Genomic DNA, 21,419 nt, shown 5'->3' with positions numbered 1-21,419 from the left:
CTGAGAGGGAAAAAGTAGATAGACATCCAGCCACCAAGCACTGCAAATACTAAGAATCGCCCCGGCCCCGCGGTGGCCGCGGCAGCAGGGGGATGCACCAGAAACCCGGCGACTTCCTGTATCCTTTTCTGAAAGTCCACGAATCCCTAATTCTTCCTCCCGTCCCATCTTCCTCCTTCAGATTTCACAGAAACTGGCATTACCCTCAACACTTTTAACAGGTAGGAGGCCAAACTGGCAAGCAAGGAGAAAGAGATGCAAAAAGCAAAAGTATTCAGAGAAAAATACTTACAAACAGGCTTTCCCTAGCAAAGGCTGCAGAGAGAAAAGGTGGGAGAGAGAGTCAGTTGAGGGACAGGGTGAGGGCCCAGGTCATCGGGGACCAGGCAGCCTCCGCGGGGACAGAGCCCTGGACCTTCCCGGCCTGGCCAGCCAGTGGCCCTGCACACTGCCCAACCCCCGCCCGGCCAGTCCCCACGGCGTCTGTGACTGCGGCCTCTAACCTTCCAACTATGACCCCACCGTTTACACCAACGCAGGATATCACTGACACACCACTTCAGTTCTCAGTTTTCATAAAAAGCACCTCTGACGTTAGACCTGAAAGGAGCACTAATTAGACATCTCCCAGCCAGTCTACCTCCCTCATTTTAAAAAACAGGGAGACTGAAGGCCCGGGGAGGTGACGGAACCTGACAGTAAAACTCCAGAGCCGGCGCCAGGAGCAGACACCACCATGTCAGAGTCTCAGCACGGTCACCCCATTGATCAGCCCTCGGCAGTAGCTGCTGCTCCCCCATTCCACAGATGCGAAAACTGAGGCCTGAAGAGGTACGATGGCCTGCTGGGGCTGCACAACATCCCCCCTCCCCCACACACACACAACACATTTTCAGACAACACACGGTTTAAATGCGTTTTGGGGGGAAACGCAGGAAGAGCCTGTGGGCCTTCAGCACCCAGCTCATTAACAAATCCAATTCGAACCTGAGCCTGTGATTTCTGTGTCAGAGGCCAGGCGTGGCGGGTTGGAGGTGGGGGAGACCACTGGGTGGGACCCAAATTTGTGCCCAGGGATTTCTACATCTCACATCCTGGCCAGGATTCTCGGGTGTTGTTGAGGAAGAGGGTGGTTTTCTGAAAAAAAATCTTAATGCCCAGTAGCCAGTATCTTTTAGCCTTTCACCATCACAGCGAATGAAATAACCTAAGAATGAAATCTAATTGGTTTTCTGCTTTGGGGTTTTTTACTACGTTATAGGAGAAAGTGGCTAGTTCCAGGTCCTCCGGCCCGGGTTCTAGCCCAGCCATGCTGGCTCCGTACACGCTCCCAGGGCCCCATCTGACGAGAGCTTTTCTCTAATGGGGAACGATGGCAAGGGAGCAAGTGCGGAAGAATACTCAGCGTGGGGACAGAAGAGACGTCCCCGGGACACACAGATGCCAACAGCCCAGAGCTGGATGGAGACTCCTGAACTGGGGGTTGCCTTCAACTTTTAGAAGAAACTGTTCACCAATGTGAATGGATCGCAGACACTCGGCCATTTCTTTGCTCTGCCTGGTTCCGCCCGGGGAACACCACCTCCCCAGAATGGGCGTATGCACGCACAGCCAAGGTCTCAAGGACGGATCCGGGGGTCCCACACTCAGAGCGGCATCCGTGTCCTCTTCCCGCACAACCCCAAGCAGGCCTGGGTCTGAGGCCGCCACCGCCCCACCGGGCACACTCCTCCCCAGCAGGCACGCTCTCCCCACCCTGCACGAGACTCGACTCAGGAAGGAGAAGGGGGTGAACGCACTTGTCCGGGCAGCTGCGTGGGCACCTCCGGGGGCAGGCAGGTGGGCAGGGCAGCGGAGGCAGAGGCCATATGCTCCTCAAAGCTGTTGATGCGAGGCTTTTTGGCGGGCTCGGGGCTGGCTAGTGGGGTGACACTATTGCGTCTCATGAGCGGGTTAGGTCCCTTCTTTGCATCCTAAGCGAGACAAAGACAAAAGAGAGAAGGCGACAGTTACGAGGAAAAGGAAGTCAATAAGCCAAAACAAAAAATCCAAAACCAAACCAAACACATTTCCCTGCTTCCGGATTTCACTGAGACCACAAGCCCGACCACAGTGAACGGCCCTGGACCGAGGGGCCGCTGGCTCGTCCCGTGTCTAGCGCTCGGCAAGAACAAGGGATGATCTCTCCTCCCGAACCCCCTACCCGATCATTCCAAGACACCCACTCAGACAGACACGATGTTCGCAAAGCAGGCGAGGGAGGACGAGCAGGACGGTTCTGCACAGACAGCGACGCAGTTACAGCAGGGAAGAGATCAGAAGAAGGACCTTGCTGCCAGCCTCCAAAAACACAGAGGCAGGGGTCCTGGGCGTGAGGCTTGGGCGACCTCTGGGGGCGGCAGGAGGGGCGGGGGGCGAGCAGGTGTGGTGCTGGACCCCCTCCCACTGACCTCAAGCCAGGATCTTCACAGCTCCTGTTGCCAGCGAGAACACCCAGCTTAGGACAGGAAACGCAAGCCTCCCCCAGCCAGGAGACCAAAGACGCAGGAAACCGCGAGGGCCCAACACCAGCCTTCCGACAAAGTGACAACTCCAGTGGAGTGGGGACCTCTGAAGTCCCCCAGGACCTGTCACTCTGTAGCTCGTGGCCCAGGAGCCTGAGCTGGGGTCTGTCTCCAGCAAGCCCCTGCCTGCCCTGCTCTGAACAAGTGAAGTGTTCAGGGGCCACCAGAGCCCAGTTCGGGCCCAACCCCAAGAACCCGGCTGCTGGCAGTCCAGCGGGGAGGCTGCTACTCCTGGAAGGAGGGCAAACGCGCATCCTGCCACCCCGGCTCAGGAGGTGCCATCACAGCCAAGGGAAGCCGTCCGCCTTCACTTCGGTCAACCAGCCAGGCAACTGCCATGGGAGCTGGGATTTTAATGCCAAAATCCTCTGGCCAAGCTCCCTCGGAACAGGGACAAGAACATCACACTCGGTGTAAAAGAAAGGGTCGGACTGATGCTGGCAGAGAGCTGGAGTTTGACAGTCGGTATAGAGTAAATTCAAACTTTCTTTCACAATGTACGCCTGGGCAGAACCCTGCACTGCCCTTGGGAGGCCCAGCCAGGCTGACCACCAAATTCCAGACCCCACCCTAGAGGGGGGGTCAGGTGCGGCCAGGCATTGGGGTCTCCTGGAAAATCATTCCACCCGCCACTGCTCCCATGGCTAACTCCCGAATCACAGCTGTGTTTCCCAGTCCCACCCCTTCTTCACTCTTATCGTCTTCGTGGGAATCCGGGACCTGAGTACACGCAGATGACTGAGGGGATCTGTGGGTTCCGTGACTCTGGAACCTGCAATCGTTTAGCTGCCCCGGAGGAAAAGGTAACAGTAACTGGGCTACGGTTACGTTTAAAAGAGCAAGCATGTCTTCCTCCTCAACACCCGCTTCTCGGGTCAAGTGGTGGGGGAAGAAGCATGGCAAGAAAGAAAAGGAAGACGATGCCGAGAAGCTACCACACGGGCAGGTAGGAGTACGCGGATGCTGAGGAAAGGGAGGGCCGTCACGAAGGCCACTGTTCCAAACGAGACAGAATCCACCGACGGACACAGCCAGCCTTTACAAGCAAGCCGCCGGGAGTGTGGGGGGGCGTCCCAAGTGCTGGCGCCCACTGGTGCCGCCGCTTGGCAGCATCTTTCCCAGAAGGAGGACAGGGCAGGAGTGTGCGGGGGTGGGGTGGGGGGCAGCGAGCTCGCACTCACCTCTGACCTCTCCCGATGTGTGCTCACGGACTCCACGTTCAGGTAGATGGATTCTACTCGGCAGCCTGGGCGAGGGCAGGGAAGAGGTTGGCTACCGGTTAGAGGGGCCCCGCGCTCACAGCCTCACCGCCACCCCACCAGGGAGACGGGTCTCGGAGGGGCTGCGTCACCTCACTCACCGTAAGCAACAGGCGTCAGCTTCAGGACAGCGTGAAGGGGGCATTTCAGGTAGGGCATCTCCTCTGAGAAGGAGAGAAGGGCCCACGGTGAGACTGGAGACTTGACGGGGGACATTCCCAGGCCTCAGCGAGAGCTTCTGCCACGTGGGGACCACCTGCAGAGGCCTCACTGGGCAGGGTGTCCCCCCCCACCAACTCCCGCAACCCGGCCGCCGGCCTGCTGTGCTCGAGGCAGGCGGCCCTACAAAGAACAGAACCGAAGCAAACCCAAACCCTCGCGCAACGAGCCGAGCGAGTAAAAGAGTCAATTTCCCAAACAATTTAGGTGTCAGGATCCACATTTAAGTGTTAAGAGTGACGTCAGAGTTTTCTGGGCTGTTAACTCCTTAGAGGTGGGCTGCCTCTTCCCCACCCGACCCACAGCCCCTGAGACGTGGGGACACAGGGCTTCCGGGAGGCTGGTTCTCGAAGCCATTAAGCCCACCCAGCATCAAACTGCTTGAGTGTCTTCCAAGGGCTGCAAGGAAGCGCTAGGCGGGGGGAGGGGGAGGGGGAGGGGACGCAGCCCTTCCTCACCCCTGGCAGCAGGCTACCCCAGCTCTAAGGCCAGTTTCCTTTCCCTCTCTCCTCTGGGGGGGCTGTGACTGGCTCCCCACACCCCTGACCTCCCGGGAGAGGATGCATCGGAGGACCAGGCACCTGCGCTCTTGTCCAGGAAGTAGGCCAGGAGGCAGCGCAGGACGGCCTGGTGGCAGATGACCAGCACGTTCTCCTGCCGCTCCAGCTCCATGATCACCGGCTCCAGGCGCTGGACCAGGTCCTGGTAGGACTGCAAGGCAGAGGGACGGGGCACCGAGTTGGAGCAGAAGCCCGGCATCCGCGGCCACACCTCTCCCACTTATAAACCAGAGACCACACGATGGATCCTCCATCAACCTCCCCCGCTTCCGCCACCATCAGTGTGCTGCATTCCTCCCGGGCACTGGGGGACCCACCCCAACTGCCCTCTCCCTCCCACTGCTCCTTCCGGACCCTCACCCTCCACCAGGAAAGTGAGAGAACGGGACCCTGACACACACTACAGCGCATAACAGCCCTGAACACGTTATACAGAGTGAAAGACCACAGGGGGTACGATTCCACTGACGTGAAACGTCCAGAACAGGGAACTCCAGAGGCAGAACGCAGACTCACAGTTGTCGGGGGCTGGGGAGGAGGAACTGGGACTGACCGCTAAAAGGCTGTGGTTTATTTATGGAGCGATGGAATGTTCTAGAATTAGTGGTGATAGCTGCACGATATTGTGAAATATAAGAAAAACCACTGACCTGTACACTTTGGTTAAAATGGTGACTTTTATATGATGTGAATTTTATCTCAATAAAAGAAAATTGAAAAAGAAGGGGTAGGCCTGTACCTTCAAGACCACCGAGGTTCCCTCCACCCCTAGTCCCCTCTCTCAGTAAGCAGGTCCCGGGGAACAAGGGCCTGGGAGGGACCAGGGACAGCGTCCTGGGCTCCAGGGAACTGACACGCTGAGCGGAAGGAAGCACCACAGATGGAAAGCACCCCCGCTGGGTGTCACCAGGCCCAGCCTGCGGAGACCCCAGAGCACCGCCTATAGCTGGACTCTCCATTCAGTGATGCAGGCAGCTGCTCGCTCAGCCCGAGGGGGTCCTAAGGGTCCCTCCACCAGCATCGATGGAGTCAGTACAAGTGACTTGCTGATGTGTCTGCCATGTCGCCCACAGTCAAGGGGGCCCTTGTGTCCAGTGAGTCACCATCCAGTACTGTTTTTCTTTCCTGAATTATCATGTACGTCATTAGAGAAAGACATCTGTCCCTGCTGCTTGTGGGAAACACAACTGTGCTTCTCTGGGAGCTGTTTACAAGGTCCAACTCGGGAAGACTCGATTCAAAGGCAGACGGGCCAGGGCGAGCATCGGTACAGGGTAGCGGGGTGGACGCAGGGGACCTTCCTCCCCGGAGTCACCAGTAACGGGTCCCTCCGGGTCCCTAGCAGACCCCTCCACAGGCTCGCCAGACACAGTAGCCTCAGAAGGACCAGCTCAGCTCCTTGCCCACAGCACCCTGGTCACCTGCCCATCACTTGCCCAGCGCACACAGGCCCGAGCCAGAGACGCAGAGGGAGTGGGCGGCACGCACCTCCCCGGTGGGGTAGCGGTAGTAGTACTTGTCCTGCTCGCGCAGCGCGTACTCCTCGGGGTAGGTGTCTTTGATCTCTTCGTAGGTCATCTCCTCACAGACACCCTGGCGGGAACACCCAGAGGTCACTGGAGGGAATACCCGCCACGGCCGCCCCGACCTGGCCAGCGCAGCCCCTGCAGGTGGGAAGCGCTCAGGACTCCCAGCGGCTCCCGGCCCCGGACTCACGGCGTCAATCTCGTTGAGCGCCTTCCACTGCTCGTAGGGGAGCTGCAGGGCCTCTGCCGTCTGGATGGTGCTCTTCAGCTGGCTGGTCCACACCTTGAGGTCCTTCAGGTTCTGCTCCTCCACAAACTTGCTCAGGGCATTGGCGAACTGGGGGGAGGGGGGAAGACGGCGGACGGGATGAGGGGCTCACGCCGGACCATCAGCTCTGCCCCTCCCTCCCAGAGAAACAGTGCAGGGCCCGTCCCCATGCACATCAGGGTCGGCCACACTGTCCTCACTGCTGGTGAGGGGGGCCTGGGAGCAGCCACTGCACACGTACCCCCTCCCCTCGGACACACACACACACACCCCTCCCCACAGGCTCAAGAGACCCTCCACCCTCCCCAGACACATATACGTACACACACAGACACACGTGCATATACCTACCCGGAGTAACACACACAAACATACATGCACATGTACACACAGGGACACACACACGCAGAGACGCACACAGGGACGCACAGCCCCACCCCTCGGCTTCCTGCCCCATCCCCGCATTCCTCCTACCTTCCTGCCCCTGCTGGACAGGCCCGAGTCCCCGCCGATCTTGCCCTGGAGGTTGTGCTCGCTCTCCCCGTGCCGGCACAGGTAGATGGTGCGGGGCTGCACGTGGATGTTCATCAGGTAGTACACGATGCGGCTCTGGATGTGGTCCTGGACCCTGTTCACCAGGAACCGCCGGCCCACGTCGATCACCTTGATCAGGGACAGGTCCCTGCACAGGAGGGCGACCAGCGCGTCAGAACACTGGACAGCACAGCCGGGGCAAAGCCCCGACGCCGCCCCAGCCCCACTGCTGAGACTCAGCCCCAACCGATCCGCAGTGTCAGCTCCTGGGGACACAGACGGAACCTCTCTTCTCTGAGAGTCAGGGGGTCTGAGTCTGTAATTCCCGCAGAGGAGTGAGCGCTGGAGAGGCTGGCTGGCCTCCCAGAGCATGGGGAAAGAAAAGCAAGAGGATGGAAGAGAAAGCAAGGGAAACATCAAAGGACAGGAGCAAGACGGGGCTCAAATATTCCCTTTCCACACTTGTACACAGTGTCTACAACACCGAATATGTCATCAAGAGTTTTTTTGTAAGATACTTAAAAAAACAGTTTATAAAAGTATCCAGGAGCAAATGCTTCGTGGGAACATCAAGAATAATATTCAAAGCCCTGAAGTAGGTGGCGGCTCAGACGGTCACCTCTTAGGAATTACCTGTCACATTTATCGGGGTCGAGGGGCTGGTAGCTGGCTTCATAGCAATTAATTCTCTTCATGAAATCGTCCATAGCTTCTGCTGAGTTGCAGTCTTTGTAATCCGGGCTGGAGATTTTCACTTCCTGTGACACCACAAAGAGGCAGCTGATAAATCACGCTGGAAGGCTTTCTGCTTAGAATGAAGCAGGATTTGGGGCTCGCAAACAGGGAAAAGCACAGACGGGTTCAGAATGATGATGACCCTACCCAGCGTTTCAAGAGAAAAAAAAAAGAGATATGGCTGGACGCTGAGTCATAACCCCATGCTTCCACGGGGAGAGCACCCGGGGCAGACAGAGCCTCTCGGCCTGGAAGGGCGAACACAGGAAATCCACGCAGGTTCTAATGAGCCCCTCTGAATGGGCCCCGATTCGGGATCAATCCAGGAGCCAGGTCACCACCAGACAACCGGCCTTCAATTCAGCTGAGTCCCCATAAGCACCTACAGCGTTCACCCCACCAAGCGGAGGTTGTCCGTAAGCAAAAGTGCACCGGGAGGTGCTGGCGGTGCCCTGGTCCCACGTGCCAGGCAGGATTCCTCCTCCACTGCCCAGAGCACGCACTTGTCACCGGTCCCCAATGGATGCTTCTCCGCCTGGACTGCGTGCCCTGTCCTCCTGCCCAAGGCTTGCTCTCATGGGGCAGAGTCGGAGGAGAAATGCCCTCGGGCCTGCCATCCCCTATAACTGACCAATAGGCCTGAGCAACCTGGCAGATTTCAGGGAAACTGCCAGGATGTGTTAATGCATGTGCTCTTTTCGTCCTCAACGACGACCACAACCATAAAAGAGAGGCAGGCATGCTGCAAACTCTGAGTTCAGCGGGGAGTTTCATGGGTGCACGGTTACGTTCCGGGAAGATGAAGAAGTTCTGGAGGTGGATGCTGGGGATGGCTTCCCAACAATGTGAATGTACTGAGTGTCACGGAGCTGAACACTTAAAAACGGCCCAAATGGTACCTTTTATATTATGTATATTTTAGCACAATTAAAAAAAAAAATCTCAGTTCACAAACCCCTTTCTCCAGCACAGCCTTTGCATAAAAAGCACAACAGAAAGGCCTAAAAACTGCAAAGCTGCTTTGAGGCTTCATCAGAGAAAGAGATCTCTGAACACGGAGAAGGTCGGGGCAAACAGATCCACGGATTCACAGAGGATGAGACAGTTTCTGGCCAAAGCGAGTGTAGACGGCTCACTGGGGAAATACGATTTTGCAGTTGCCCTCTGCTTCCCTAGCAAGTGGAAACGGTAGAACCAAACCAAAGAAATACAGCAAAACCCTTTGTTTACAGCATGGCAACTTCCGTTTCCTCCTACTCTGAGCCTCTTCCTTTGGGGCCACTGAAACCAATCTGGACTGATTTTCTACCATTTCAATAGCTCTTCCTGAAATATGAACTCATTTCTGAGAAATGCGTGTAAATATTCCCACTGCCTTGGAGAAAAGGCCCAACACCAAAAGCTAACTAACTCCCAGCATCCCTTTAAAGGATGCGCACTTGTATGCGGCCAAACTCTAGCGCTCCCTGTAGAAGTGTCGGACCAGATTTTCTTTACAGGTAACGTCTTACTCTGATGTATTTAAGCTGGAGAAGAAATTATCTACGATATAAGAAAGGGAACTGCGGTGAAGTCTTCATAGTAACCGTTTCCGTTTATGAGCTATTGCTATCAAACAAAATTTAAGAATTAATCAAATTAAACTGCCAATTACCCTCAATTTACCCAGGCAACTTCCCCTTGGTACAGGGAGAGGAGCAGGAAGATGGTTTAACCACCCATATTCTTCCCAAATTTGGGAATTCTGCCTTCTGTCCGCTGAGTCCTATGTGCTTTTGTCAATACACAACCATTCTTACCTACCAGGGGCCTTTACAGCAAAAGAGACCAGCCTGCTACCTCCTTTCCCGTCCAGAGGGGTGAGGTGCTCTTTGCCCTAAGCAGCCCCATCACCCCCCAACTGCCAAGTTCCTGCCACCGACAGAAACTGTTCGAGGTTCCCCAATTTCTCTCTTAGGTCCCACAAGGACAGCTTTCTGCCAACCATCTGAAAGGACCTTGATAAAGCCAGTCCAAGTCACAGAATGTGCTTTTAAGTTAAATACCACTCTGTACTTCTGAGCCCCCGATCCCTCCTCAGACAAAATCAACAACCAGCTGGGAGAGCCAGCTCTTTCTCAGGGTGGCTTCTCTGGGCCGACCCAGTCCCTCACTTTTCTCAGATTAGCACACTACAAAGGGTCTTACCATGATGTTGGAGGCCACAACTGTAGGATCATCACACACAGACTCAATGAAAAACACCTGGGACGAAGCAAGACAGAAACACTAAGAAACAACAAATGTGGTAACACAAAGGGCCAACTTTGGTATCACTGTGATGTCACTACCACACTGGAGCAGAAAGGACCCCACTCATAAATCCCCAAATACAGAAAAAGGAACCAGCCACTCAGTCCTGAGTCCTCTGCACCCGCCCCCAATAGAGGGATGCTCCCCCTCCCCCTCCCTAGTCGCTGTAACCCCTAAGAGCCCCCACCAGTCAGGCCCAATCTGTAGGCAGCAAAACCCAGGCAGCGGGAGGGGAAGGCCCGAGCATGGAGCACAGGTGCTCCAGACACAGGAACCAGCCAATCCCTGCGGGGCTTCCCTTGCTCCTGCGCGCTCCGAGGTGAGACGAGAAATCAGGCTCACCTTGAAATCATTTTCTTTGGCAAAATGAAGGATCATGTGTCTCCTCTCTCTAGTAGTATTGGTGGCGTCGAAAACCTGGCAGGGAGAAAGAAGGGCAGTGAACAGAGCCCAGTTTGAGTTGAACAGTGTTTACCAAACCACCAGAGGTCAGGCCTGGCACTTCCTGGGGCTCCAGGAGAGACCTCACCCTCCCAGGCCCCCCACTGCCTCCTCCTGCAGTCAAGGATGGAAGGGGAGGGATGGGAATAGAACTTAAAGCGAAGGAACCACAGCCATACGCAGGGGAGGGAGCACAAGGAAGGGACACGCGTTCCCTCGGCTGCAGCCGCCCCAGGTCCAGCTGCCTGTGCCCCACCCCCGAGTCCGCCGGACGATCACCTTCCTCCCGAGTCCCTGTGCTGCCCTTGCCCCCTGCTTCCCTCACAGCTCAGGCCAGACACCTGTCCCCACTGGAGGTGTCCCCACGCAGCTCTGACTACATTCCCTCCCTCCCAGGGCAGCATCCCGCTGGGATCGGAGACAGGGCTTATACTCCAGGCTTACTGCAATTTGGCCCCCTTCCTTCGTCAGGTAACTCTTGACATCTCTCAAGGCAGCCAGCGCACACTGCCTGCAACACACAGAAAGAGCATGGGCGCGTCAGAGCCGGGCCATCGCAGCAGGACGCGCAGGCACCCCCAATTCACCCCAACGAGCAGGGTGACCTGTGATTCTACTTGCTAAACTGCTCAGGTAGGCGGGACCGTCTGCGAGGCCCGAGGCCCCCGACGGGAGCCCCGCACACACGGCTGCAGCACTTGGGACTCGGCCTCGTGCCGGCTGCACACTGAAATTCCCCTGGGAGCTTTCAAAACACGGATGCCCAGGTCCTGCCCACAAATGCCCACTGTACCCATCTGGGCAGGGCTGTGCCCAGCTCCCGAGGGATCCTGAAGTGCAGACGTCACACTTCAGTTCCCTGGTCACTCTGAGCTGAAAAGAAAATCCTTTTCTCACGTAAACACATGATTTTCCAGGAAAATGAGTTAGTTCACTCCTAATGGGATGTTGTTGCCGGACAGCGGGATCAGTGGGGCTCCGAGGCCGAGAGGCTTATGCTGATACACAAGGAGGGGGACCAGCTGCCTCTCTCTCACCCAACCTGGTGCTACAGAGCGCCCGTCCCCCTCTGCCCACCGCAGCCGGGGCCTCACTTGCGGACTTTCATGGCCTCCTCATTGTCGGGGCGGAAGAAGTTGTAGGAGCTGTACTGCTTCACGGCCTCCCGGCGGTACTCGCCCACGTTGAACACTGGGTGGAAAAGAAAGGTCCCTTAGCTGACCACGCTGACCACCAGAAGGGCCTCCCATGGTCAGGATCGCTCTTTCCAGAAAAGAAAAGCAAGCCGGCACATGACTTGAATAAGATCCCGATAAGACCCGGAAACCAGACAGTGGGCTCTGCGTCCTGTGCCAGTATCGCTTGGCCTGGAAGGCTGCCCAGCTCCCCCAAACCCAGGACCTTGTTTCTCCAGGGTTGCCTCCCATGGCCCAGCCTGCAGGCTGGCCTCTCCAGGCTGGGGCTGGAGCCTGAGCCTGAGAGCAGGTGGCAGCCGCAGGCCTAGTGAGAATCGGGGCCATGATGTTCGCCAGCGCACTGGGGGTGGAGAGAGTGAGGGCTCATACGCATGGCCGGGGCCACAGCAGCCATTCTGCAGATCAGCAGCCCGCACCCAGGGTGGGCGGTGCGTGCTGAGCCAGTGCTTAGCGTAGGATGCACTGGGCACAGGGCGGGGTGGGCAGCAAATGTGAAAAGTTAGTCCCCGTGCTCAACACCCCCCGTGTAGGCGGGAAGACCGGCAAAGATTCGCAAAAATATAATCAATAGTACAGAGCACTTTATGACGGTCAGTGGAGGAGTGTCACAACTAAGGGCTTGGGGAACTTAAAGGAAAAGATCCACACAGACTGCGGTGGTCAGAGAAGCCTTCCTGGAGGTGAGGGCTGAGCTGGGCAGGACGCAGGGCAGTGGGAACCAGACAGCAGCCAGTGAAAAGAGACCCTCCCCCTCCCGTACACAGCAGGGCGTGCATACAGGGTGGAGGGTGGCACAGCCGGAAAGGAAAGTGTGTCCCTCGACTACAGGGACAGCACCCTGTCAGATGGCCCTGCAAAGAGAGTCCCAGCAGCTGGAGAGGGAAAGGCCATTCTTTTTTTTCTGGGGGGGTGGGGGGCCACGGCAAGCAGGAGGGTGCCCTCAGCCTGACAGCCCCGGCCTGGGGGCGCAGGCTCACCTTTCGTGGGGACGCCAATCCAGTTGAGGTAGCGGGTCAGCTTCTTGGAGATGTACGTCTTCCCCCGGGCTGGGAGGCCCACCATGACAATCACCGTTGGGGAGTTGGTGAGCTTCGGCCCACAGGCTGGGGAGAGCAACACAGAAAGGGCCATGAATAAAGCAGCCAGCGGGGCCCACAACAGGCTTTAAAGAATTCCACGAGGGACTTCCCTGGTAGTCCAGCATTTAAGACTCCGTGCTCCCAGCGCAGGGGGCATGGGTTCGATCCCTGGTCAGGGAGCTAAGATCCTGCAAGCCTCACGGTGCGGCAAAAAAAAAAAGAAAAAGAAAAGAAAAGAAAGGATTCCACGGAAACACAGCTTTCATTCCCACCTCAAAGCCCCTACATTTTACAATCCAGCGGGACTGGGCCCCTAGTGGCCAGACCCCTTGGTCACACAGCTCCCTTTTGCTTTGAGGTCCACACGGCAGGGACCCCAAATTCCCAGCTTGACACCTGAGGGCCCAAGACCCAACCAGGAACAAATTACTAACCCCAGAGCAGAAAGCACCGCTGGGGTACACTGTATGGCTCACCAGTGATGATGAGGTTATCAGTAGGAGAGGTTGTTTCTGATGCAACACAACACGTAAATCGAGGCGGCAAGTAGGAGCCCTGGGGGGTGGGGCCCCAGCGGTGGCCAAATTACAGACAGAAGCCTATTGTCAATGTCCGCACCGCCATGCACGAAGTCTGCATGGCCTTCCTAAAATAAGTAATTTTTAAAAGGCAATTTTCACAAGTAAGAGTTTATCAAATGCAAGTAGGTCAGGGACCCGGAGTCTGACTCCCACAAATTTATCTGTCCCTGAGACTCTCCTGCCCCTTCCTGCTCCCCGCTTCCACCAGGTCACATGGGCCCCGGCAGGGGCCCTAGAAACCCAGAGGGTCTTGCCTGACTTTGCTGAAAGTCAAAGGGGATTTGCAAAATCCCCTCCTGACTTTGCTGCTGAACCACTGTCCCATGTTCCTCGGAATCTCAACAAAACAGCAGGGAGAGAGGTTTTCACTGGGTTTGAAGAAAGCAGCCCAAAGAACCCTGTTCTGGACATTTCAGATGCAGTGTTTCCTCGGCTGGCGTCTTGCCCCTGAGATGCTCCGGCATCCTGGTGATGAGAGTGTTCTCGAGCCTGGGGCTGCCCACGGGAGCCAGAGACCAGCCGCCTGCCCGCTCCCTGACCAGCAGACGGGAGGCAGGGAGGGCCGCCAGGCCACTGACAGCACAGGCTTGAGGAGATGCCTCCTCTTAAGCTGGACACCCCAACACAGTCCCATGATGCTGGGCCTGGGGGGCCAAACTGAGGTCACGTGCCCAAACACCGGCCATGCTGTTGCAGGGTCTGCTCCTGGACCTGCAGGCTGGGGCCACAGAGGCAGCAAGCACCGCACACAGGGGCTGTGTCTCCTTTCATGTTTCTAGACCATCGGTGACCTTCTCCACACAGAGCGAGGAGGAGAAGGAAAAAGGCCATCGGGAGGCCAGGAGACACAAGGGAGCCACAGAAACCCTTGGCTGGGATTCCCCAGCAGCCATCGGCCGGGAACAAACAGGTTCCTAGAAAACAGAGGCCATTTCCCTGCCCTGCGTGAGCACACGAGTGGGGCAAAGACGCACCGGTCGGCCATGTGTCACTCCGGCAACTGCAGGTGACACATGAGAAAGTGAAAGTGTCCTCGCTTGTGCCTGGAAACGATAGTCATTCTGCTCACCCTTCCCCCAAGCCACCGGTTTTCCCCTGGTCTTATCTGATGTCCCCAGATGCCACTGCTCTCAAGAGCATCCACACACAGAGACAGACGTGCACCAGGGTTTGATCCCTGGTCAGGAAGCTGGATCCCACGCGCGCACACACACACACTCTCAGCTGTGCACATACACGGAATACTTTTGTTGGACTCATGCCAAGGAAACAGAGACAGAGGCTGACTGACTTATCAAATCGGGGATTACTTCTATATCCACTAGTCGTATGCACAAATCTCTGGCAGTAGACACTTGGGGAGGAAAAAAAAAACCCATAAAGACATGGCAGAGTACATCTCTGAAGCCAAAAATTCAAGCTGGATCTCAAACCCAAACAAACCATCCCTCCTTTGTCTGGTGAAGCAGAAACGATTCCTCTCTTCCTTTGGCTTCTTGCGTGAGATTCAGAGAGCTGCCAGAGGGATGGCCAAAGGTGCCTGCAGCTGCCCCTCCGCCCAGGGGTCCCCAAGACAGAAGGGAAACCACAAAACCCTGTGGCTAAACTCTTCTTCATCCCTGCCCCCTCTTTTTTTAAACTCACAACACATCTCAAAGTGCTTTCACGGTCCTATAATCCCCTCTGACTCTCAGTTTCTTCTTCTCTGCAGACCTTTTTAACCCTCCCACCTCTCATACCTTCCTCCCTGGAGCTCTGCCTTTTCGTCTTCCTCCCCAACAGCACAGAGATTTTCCAAAAAGTACTTGTGTGTAAGGGGATACGCAGAGGTTAGTGGGGTAAAGAAGCAATCGTCTGAAGCCCCTGGACAGAGGCTGCATTCGCAGGTTCCAATTCCAGCCCTGCTCCCTGACTGAGCTGCTAACCTCTCTGATCTATGTAACCCGCTGCCTCAAGCAGGCAGGACAGCTGTCCCGGCCCGCGGCATGGACACCACAACGCAGGCTCAGAAAAGAAAAGAAACCAATGGAAGACACTTTGCCGCTGCTCCCATACCTCCTGCAAGCTTTCTTCTATTCAGAGGCGCTCCTAAATGCTAACCTCAAAAAGATGCCACATCACTCGTGCTCTTTCCCTGCGAGTAGGTAAGTCATGTTTCAGTGCCGAGTTTCAGGGGAACTAATGGAAGACTGACCGCCAAGCTGTAGCTGTAGACAGGGCCAGTGCTCAGGATAGCCCCATGGAAGTTCCACGGCCCGGTGTCTACAGTAACCATGGCAACCTGCTCCCCTGCCGCTGCCCGGCAAGGGCTGTGACCCTGCGGTGATGCCACTGCCCAAGAAGGGCTCTCCGGGGAATGGGTCCGTGTGATTGGCCCTGGACTGTGCTCCGCTGGACACAAACCCTCTCCTGAGATCACACCAGCCCAGAGAGTCTGCTTGGTCCGTGTTAAGAATACACATCTAGGGACTTCCCTGGCGGTCCAGTTGTGGAGACTTCGCCTTCTGATGCAGGGCCTGTGGGTTTGATCCCTAGTCAGGAAGCTAAGATCCCACATGTCTCGTGGCCAAAAAACCAAAACATAAATCAGAAGCAATGTTGCAACAAATTCAATAAAGACTTTAAAAATGGTCCACATCAAAAAGAAAAAAATCTTAAAACAAAACAAAACATCTAAGTGAGCTTGCCCCAGGCAGGTGGGCTGAGGCTCTGCGGGGTAGAGAGACCCCAGCCCAGCAAAATCTCTTTTCAAAGCTCTCCTGGACTATGTGGTGGATGCCAAACTCATTCATTGCTTTGCACGCACATTTTAACTCGCGCCTAACCTTTGTGCAGCAAACGGTCCTCCCAACCCGACACGCTCTCCGGCAGACAGCGAGGGATGGGCATTTTAGTGAATCAGTTGACAACACAAGAGCATGGTGGCTGAGAGGGTCTAGAGCCAAGCAGAGTTCAAAGCCGGGCCCTGGCACTTCCTCGGGCCGTGGACAAGTTACTTGATCTCTCAGGGTCTCGGTTTTCCCTTTCTGTGAAATGCAGGGATGCTTCAGAAAGGTTCTCGGGAGGATTAATCACAAGATAATATGTGTAAGATACTTGCTACGTTGGCCTCCATCAGCCATTAAGGCTTCATCATCCCAGACACGAGGGAACTAGGACCCACAAGTGAAGGAGGTCCCCCTGCACAGGCAGTGAGGGACAGACCTGGAGCTCACCTCCGTCTTTCTCACTCGCAATCCTTCAGTCCCTCCTTCCTCAATCAGTGGTTCTCAACCAGTGGCTGAACCTAAGAAGCTTTTTAAAACCAGGATGCCCGGGCCCCACCTTCAGCAGTTCTCACGGGGTGTGGGGTACCAGCATAGATTTTTTTCCCAAAGTCTCCCCTAAATGATTTTAATGTGAAGTCAGGGCCAAGAATCACCTCTATAAATTATAGTGGCCACCCAAGGATAAGGTCAGGATTTCTCTGGAAGGTTTCCTTCCCTTCCTTCCCTCTTTAAGTTGGAAAACCATCAGTGGAGCTAAGCCCCTGCTGAGATGAAACCTTCTCTCAGCAGATAGTACACAACCTACTTTACAGAGATGAGGAAACTGGATTCTGAGTGGGGAAACGATAAGTAGGTCCAGACCTGTACACAGAACTCTCAGCTTTCTGTGAGGACAAACAGAAAGGATCGCCAGCTCTCGCCAGTCGAGGATTTACTTCTTTGTACATTTAGCTGATTCACCAAGTCAGTAAGTCTCCCTGAGTTACGGTCTGCGCTTGAAGGAAGCTGCAGGTTTTGTAAGAAGCACTTACCACCATGAAGGTGTAGCAACGGGGCCCCTAACCGATGTGTTTCTGAGGTGGAAATACCACCAAACGAATCAACCTGGGGCTTTGTACTGTGCTTGTTTGACTGCTCTTTATACATCAGCAGTAGTGTTTCCGCTGCCCTCTTGTAGTTTTCACATCTCAGAGGAGGCTGCTGTACACCCCCAACTAGGACAGCACTTAGAAAGACGGGAACAGGTTCAGAAGGGAGAAAATCCACCCAGTGTTCCGAATGCCATGAAAGAAGGGGGGAGGGGCAGGGAATCTGGAAAGACGCCAAGAAGGGATACCCTCTCTTCGCTATTGGATGAGAGACAAATGTGACTATATAAACGGTGACAGACACTGCTGCTTAAAATAATGGCATGTAAGCAGTAAATATCCAGGGTACAGATATTTTCATAAGAAAAAAACATAACCCCACAGCCACACGCAGGGATTCCAGGAGTGGGCGGGGACAGGAGACTTAATCCATCAGCTTTAGCAAGCCCCCCCACCCCCAACCTCAAGCCGTGAATTGTTCCGACAGGGATTTTCAGGCAAATCTCTCATCTGCGTGTGAGACGTGCAGACTGATAGATTCTAATGGATGGGTCTGTGAAGCCTGGAGGAAAAGCATGGCTGCATACTTGTGTCTCTCGCAATCACGCGGCTGAGCGGACGCCAGCCAATCTCAGCACCCCGGCACCGGCTGGACCTCCCAGCTCTCACCCCACCGTGAACCCCAGGGAATGACTAAATGTGTGTGTGCATTTGTATGCGCATACATACAGGCGTTTAGAGAACCCACCCATATTTGTATGACCCATGACAGTTCACCGAGCACTCCATAAATATCTTTTATTCCGAAGTCAAAACGGCTGGGGCTGTTTCTGCTTCTCGCCATCTCCCTCAGGATTTCAGGCGGGGCATTCCTCACTACCAATATGTTTTACAGAAATAAAACCACACCGTGGTCAGCCTGTTCAGCGAGCTATGTAAGAGCATACCTGAAAGGCCGGTGGAACAAGACACCTGCAAGGCCCCCAGCCCTCGGCTACCTTGTAAAGAAGCCCAGCTGTCCTTCAGGCTTCTGTAGCCCGCTGGACCAGAGGGGTCAAGCTGGTGGAGGAGCACCCCCCCCCGCCCCCAGTGTGGGGAGCACCTGGCCAGGTCCCCATCAACAGGACGACCTAGGAGCACCCCAGGGCCAGCTCTCCCAACCTCCTGGGGCAGGTCCGGGGTTGGTGGGGGGCGGGGGGGTGGTGATTCACACCTGGGCAAAGCCTGGGGAGAGGAGCTGTCACCGTGGCCTTGGTGACCATCCCCTGAGAAACGTGGCAGCAGAGAAGGTCAGCAGGCCACCTAGTGCCCAGGCTCTGTGGATGCCTAAAAGCCACCTGGAGGGTTTGCACTTGGAAGCCCACGTTTACCTCTCAGGCAACCTGACCTGACCTGGAGCAAAACACAGCTGTCTCAGCCTGGCCACCTGACAGGCTCCTGGGCGGGTTCCCTGGAGGAGGAGTGTCGCCTTCAAACCACCCGCACCACCCTTTTAAGAGGTGCTCTCTCCCTGGCTGGGGACGGAGCCCAAGGTAAACCTTCCCAAAGCATTTATGGGCCATGACGGACAGGGCGAGGAGGTGAACTGCCAGCAAACTCCAAGCTCAGTGAGTGTGTGTGCACGCGCGCGCACGTGGGAAACGTTGCCAACTGTGCAGTCACCCACCCGCAGACACCCCCCCCCAAAACCTGCACAAAGACTTGGTTCCAGACAACTCTCTTGTAGGCCCCAGCACAGGAGCTAGAGGTGGGAGCGGGGAAAGGAAGAGAGGAGGGAGGTAGACAGCAGTAAAGAGAGAGAAGACAGGTAAAAACCAGAACTAGAGAGAGGAGATTAGAAATGCATAGAAAGAAGGAGAGAAAAACAGAAGATATATAAAGAGAGAAAAACATATAGAAAGATGGAGTGAGAGGGAGTGGAAATACAGAGGTTGAGAGATAAATATATAGGAGGCAAAGGCGAGATGGAAAGAGGTAAAAAGGAGGGAGGGAAGGAGGGGGAGAGAGAGGAGGGGAGGTAGCGACGGACAGAGAAAGGGGGCTGAGACCCGCGGAGGCGCGGCGGGCGCCCAGGAGCGGGGCCCGGGCCGGGGGACACGCAGACGTCCCTTCCCACGCCTCCCCGAAGCGGAGACCTTCTGTCGCGCTCCGCGCTTCCCGTCCCGTGCGCTCGCCGTTTCCGGGTCCCTCTGCGCTCCCGGCGCGAGCGGAGTGGAGCTCCGCGGAGACCGCGGGCCGGGCCACAGCGCCCCCGACGCCGGCCAGGGTAGGCGCAGCGCCCGCGCCGTCCCCGCCTCGCGCCGAGGCCCGCGGGGAGGAGCTGGGGACGCCTGGGCCGGGCCTCGGGGACGGCGTGGAGGGCGGCGCCCGGCCCGCCCGAGCGCGCCGGAGGAGGGGAGCCGGCACAAAAGCGCCCGGCCGGCGCCCGCCACACAATGGCCTCGCTGTCCACACGGCGCGCCCTCCCCGGCAGCCCGGCCCCGCGCACGTCTGCACTCACATCTGGGCAACGAGGGGCGGTGGTCGACCGGGATCCAGATCTTCTGCACCCGGCTCTGAGTCAGCTCCAGGGGCATCTTCTCAGCCGAGACTCGGCGGCCCTCCGCCCCTTCTGAAGAATTCGGACTTGGGGAGGAGAGCGGTCTGGCGACCCCCCGAAACAAAGGGGGGAGGGGGTGCGTGCGTGAGAGCGCGGCTTTTTGGAAACGTGCTTTGTGCTAAATCACGGACGCTCGCCCGAGGCGTGAGGCTCTCAGAGAGGAGCGGGAGGGCTGGGGCTGCACCCGCAGCTCCCGCAGGGATGGACTCTTCCGCTCGGGAAGCCCCGGGATGCTCGGAGCGCCGTGACAGCCGCGGTCCCTGTGCTCTGGCTCGAGTGCGCCGCGGTCCACATCAACTCACCTCCTCTCTGGCTCTGCTGGGATGCCCAGCGCTCCTCCCGGGCTTTTAAGAATCCGGGCCGGCAGAGACGCACACGTCAGCCCCGGGGCGGGGACGCATTCCTCGTGTTCCATCCCCCTTTCACGTGGAAGGAGGGTGGCCCAGCCAGGAGACAGCCTGCTGGCGCCCCCTGCAGGCCGGCGACACCGGCGCGCCCGGCTACTGAGGTCCCCCGGATAACGCCCTAAACCAGCCCTGGCTGAAAGTGCTACTCCGTGAGCCTCCTCCTATCATCCCCTAAAAGCGACCTGCGCAGCCTCCCAGAATAGTCAACTCAACTGCGCTGGGAGGAAAGAAACAGCACCGTCCACTGTGGTCCACGAAGCCCCTCTGCCGAATCACCTGGCATGCTTAATGCATACTGCGTACTCGGTCTCTCTGGGAATGGGACCCCATACTCTGCATTTTTAGCACGCGCTCCGGGTCAGGCACAGTCAAGGTGAAGACGCGGGTTTCGGGTTAAAGGTTGCAGAGAGGTTAGAGGGGACGGGGGCGGGGGTGGGGGGTGTTGCCTCTGCTACCCTAGGGGGAAGCCAGAGGGAGGATGCTGAGAGCGCCTGTGGGTCACTCCTTGCCGGAGCTGCTCCCTAATAATACCTGTGAGTCACCCACCACGGGCCCCGCCACCCACGGGGAGAGGGCTTCCCTGGTCCTTCGTCCTCACCACGCCCAATTTCCTGAATTCCTTAGAAACCCCAACTAGTGCTGAACATAGCTCCCCCGACACCCAGCCCCCAAGACCTGGAACCCCGGGTCCCAGAATGTCGGGCACGAGGAGGGGGTGGGAGAGACCCGGAGGCTGGACCAAAATGGAACGTGGCATCTTGGTTTTCACGGTCACCGTTTACAATATTTTCGATATACCTTTATCTCTCCGAGTAAAAGAGGAAATAAAATAGATCCTATTCCGACCTGCAATTCATTACTTGGCTGCAAGCCCCGGAATAACTATTGGGAGGCGTCACCATGATTGTGCAAACCCCTAAAATTCGTGCCATTTAACCGGCGCAGCCCTACTGCATCTCTTCCTCGCCAGTTTTGGGTGTATGTGTCCCTTCTGCATCCCCGGTCCCCGCAGCTTTGCATCAGCAGGCGACATGTGGCAGTCGTGTAGTCAGGTCGGTGGCCGCCCCGTGAAGATCTGGGCTGCTTTGAGCGGGGGCTGCCGCCCGCACAGGGCATGGCATGTATGTGACTTTGGAACGCGATGCCTCGGTGCGCAGCGCAGCCCTGCCCTGCAGAGGTGTATCCCTCACGCTGGGCTGCACCGTGATTGGAAGGAGGCGGCGCTCGCTGAAACCCACACCGCCACGGAACAGTCTGCGCAGAGGCTGCCACACGTCGCTCACGTACCGCATGGCTCGGCTGG

At 56.7% G+C, this 21,419-nt stretch overlaps 1 protein-coding gene across 6 annotated transcripts in view; it reads right to left on the bottom strand.

The window, feature by feature from the left end:
- Nucleotides 1-21,419, bottom strand: part of PFKFB3 (6-phosphofructo-2-kinase/fructose-2,6-biphosphatase 3) — an 82,859-nt gene that overhangs the window by 5,638 nt on the left and 55,802 nt on the right. For 2 of the 6 annotated variants that reach the window (XM_024732305.1, XM_024732303.1), the window contains exons 2-14: nt 12,572-12,697; nt 11,493-11,589; nt 10,843-10,909; nt 10,300-10,374; nt 9,853-9,909; nt 7,564-7,688; nt 6,871-7,078; nt 6,319-6,465; nt 6,091-6,195; nt 4,624-4,753; nt 3,925-3,987; nt 3,746-3,810; nt 1,800-1,973 (exon numbers count right to left, since the gene is read on the bottom strand). In XM_024732305.1, coding sequence (XP_024588073.1) covers nt 1,800-1,973; nt 3,746-3,810; nt 3,925-3,987; nt 4,624-4,753; nt 6,091-6,195; nt 6,319-6,465; nt 6,871-7,078; nt 7,564-7,688; nt 9,853-9,909; nt 10,300-10,374; nt 10,843-10,909; nt 11,493-11,589; nt 12,572-12,697 — 1,439 coding nt within the window. Of the gene's footprint in view, nt 1-292; nt 316-1,799; nt 1,974-3,745; nt 3,811-3,924; nt 3,988-4,623; nt 4,754-6,090; nt 6,196-6,318; nt 6,466-6,870; nt 7,079-7,563; nt 7,689-9,852; nt 9,910-10,299; nt 10,375-10,842; nt 10,910-11,492; nt 11,590-12,571; nt 12,698-19,610; nt 20,435-21,419 lie in introns of those variants that run through there. The other 4 variants (XM_024732304.1, XM_024732301.1, XM_024732302.1 and 1 more) reach the window with 4 other exon arrangements.

The sequence above is a fragment of the Neophocaena asiaeorientalis genome, unplaced genomic scaffold (assembly GCF_003031525.2).
Source record: "Neophocaena asiaeorientalis asiaeorientalis breed wild unplaced genomic scaffold, Neophocaena_asiaeorientalis_V1.1 scaffold176, whole genome shotgun sequence".
NCBI lineage: Eukaryota > Metazoa > Chordata > Mammalia > Artiodactyla > Phocoenidae > Neophocaena > Neophocaena asiaeorientalis.
The sequence above is the reverse complement of the archived record's forward strand: the minus strand, read 5'-3'. Positions and strand labels throughout refer to the sequence as shown.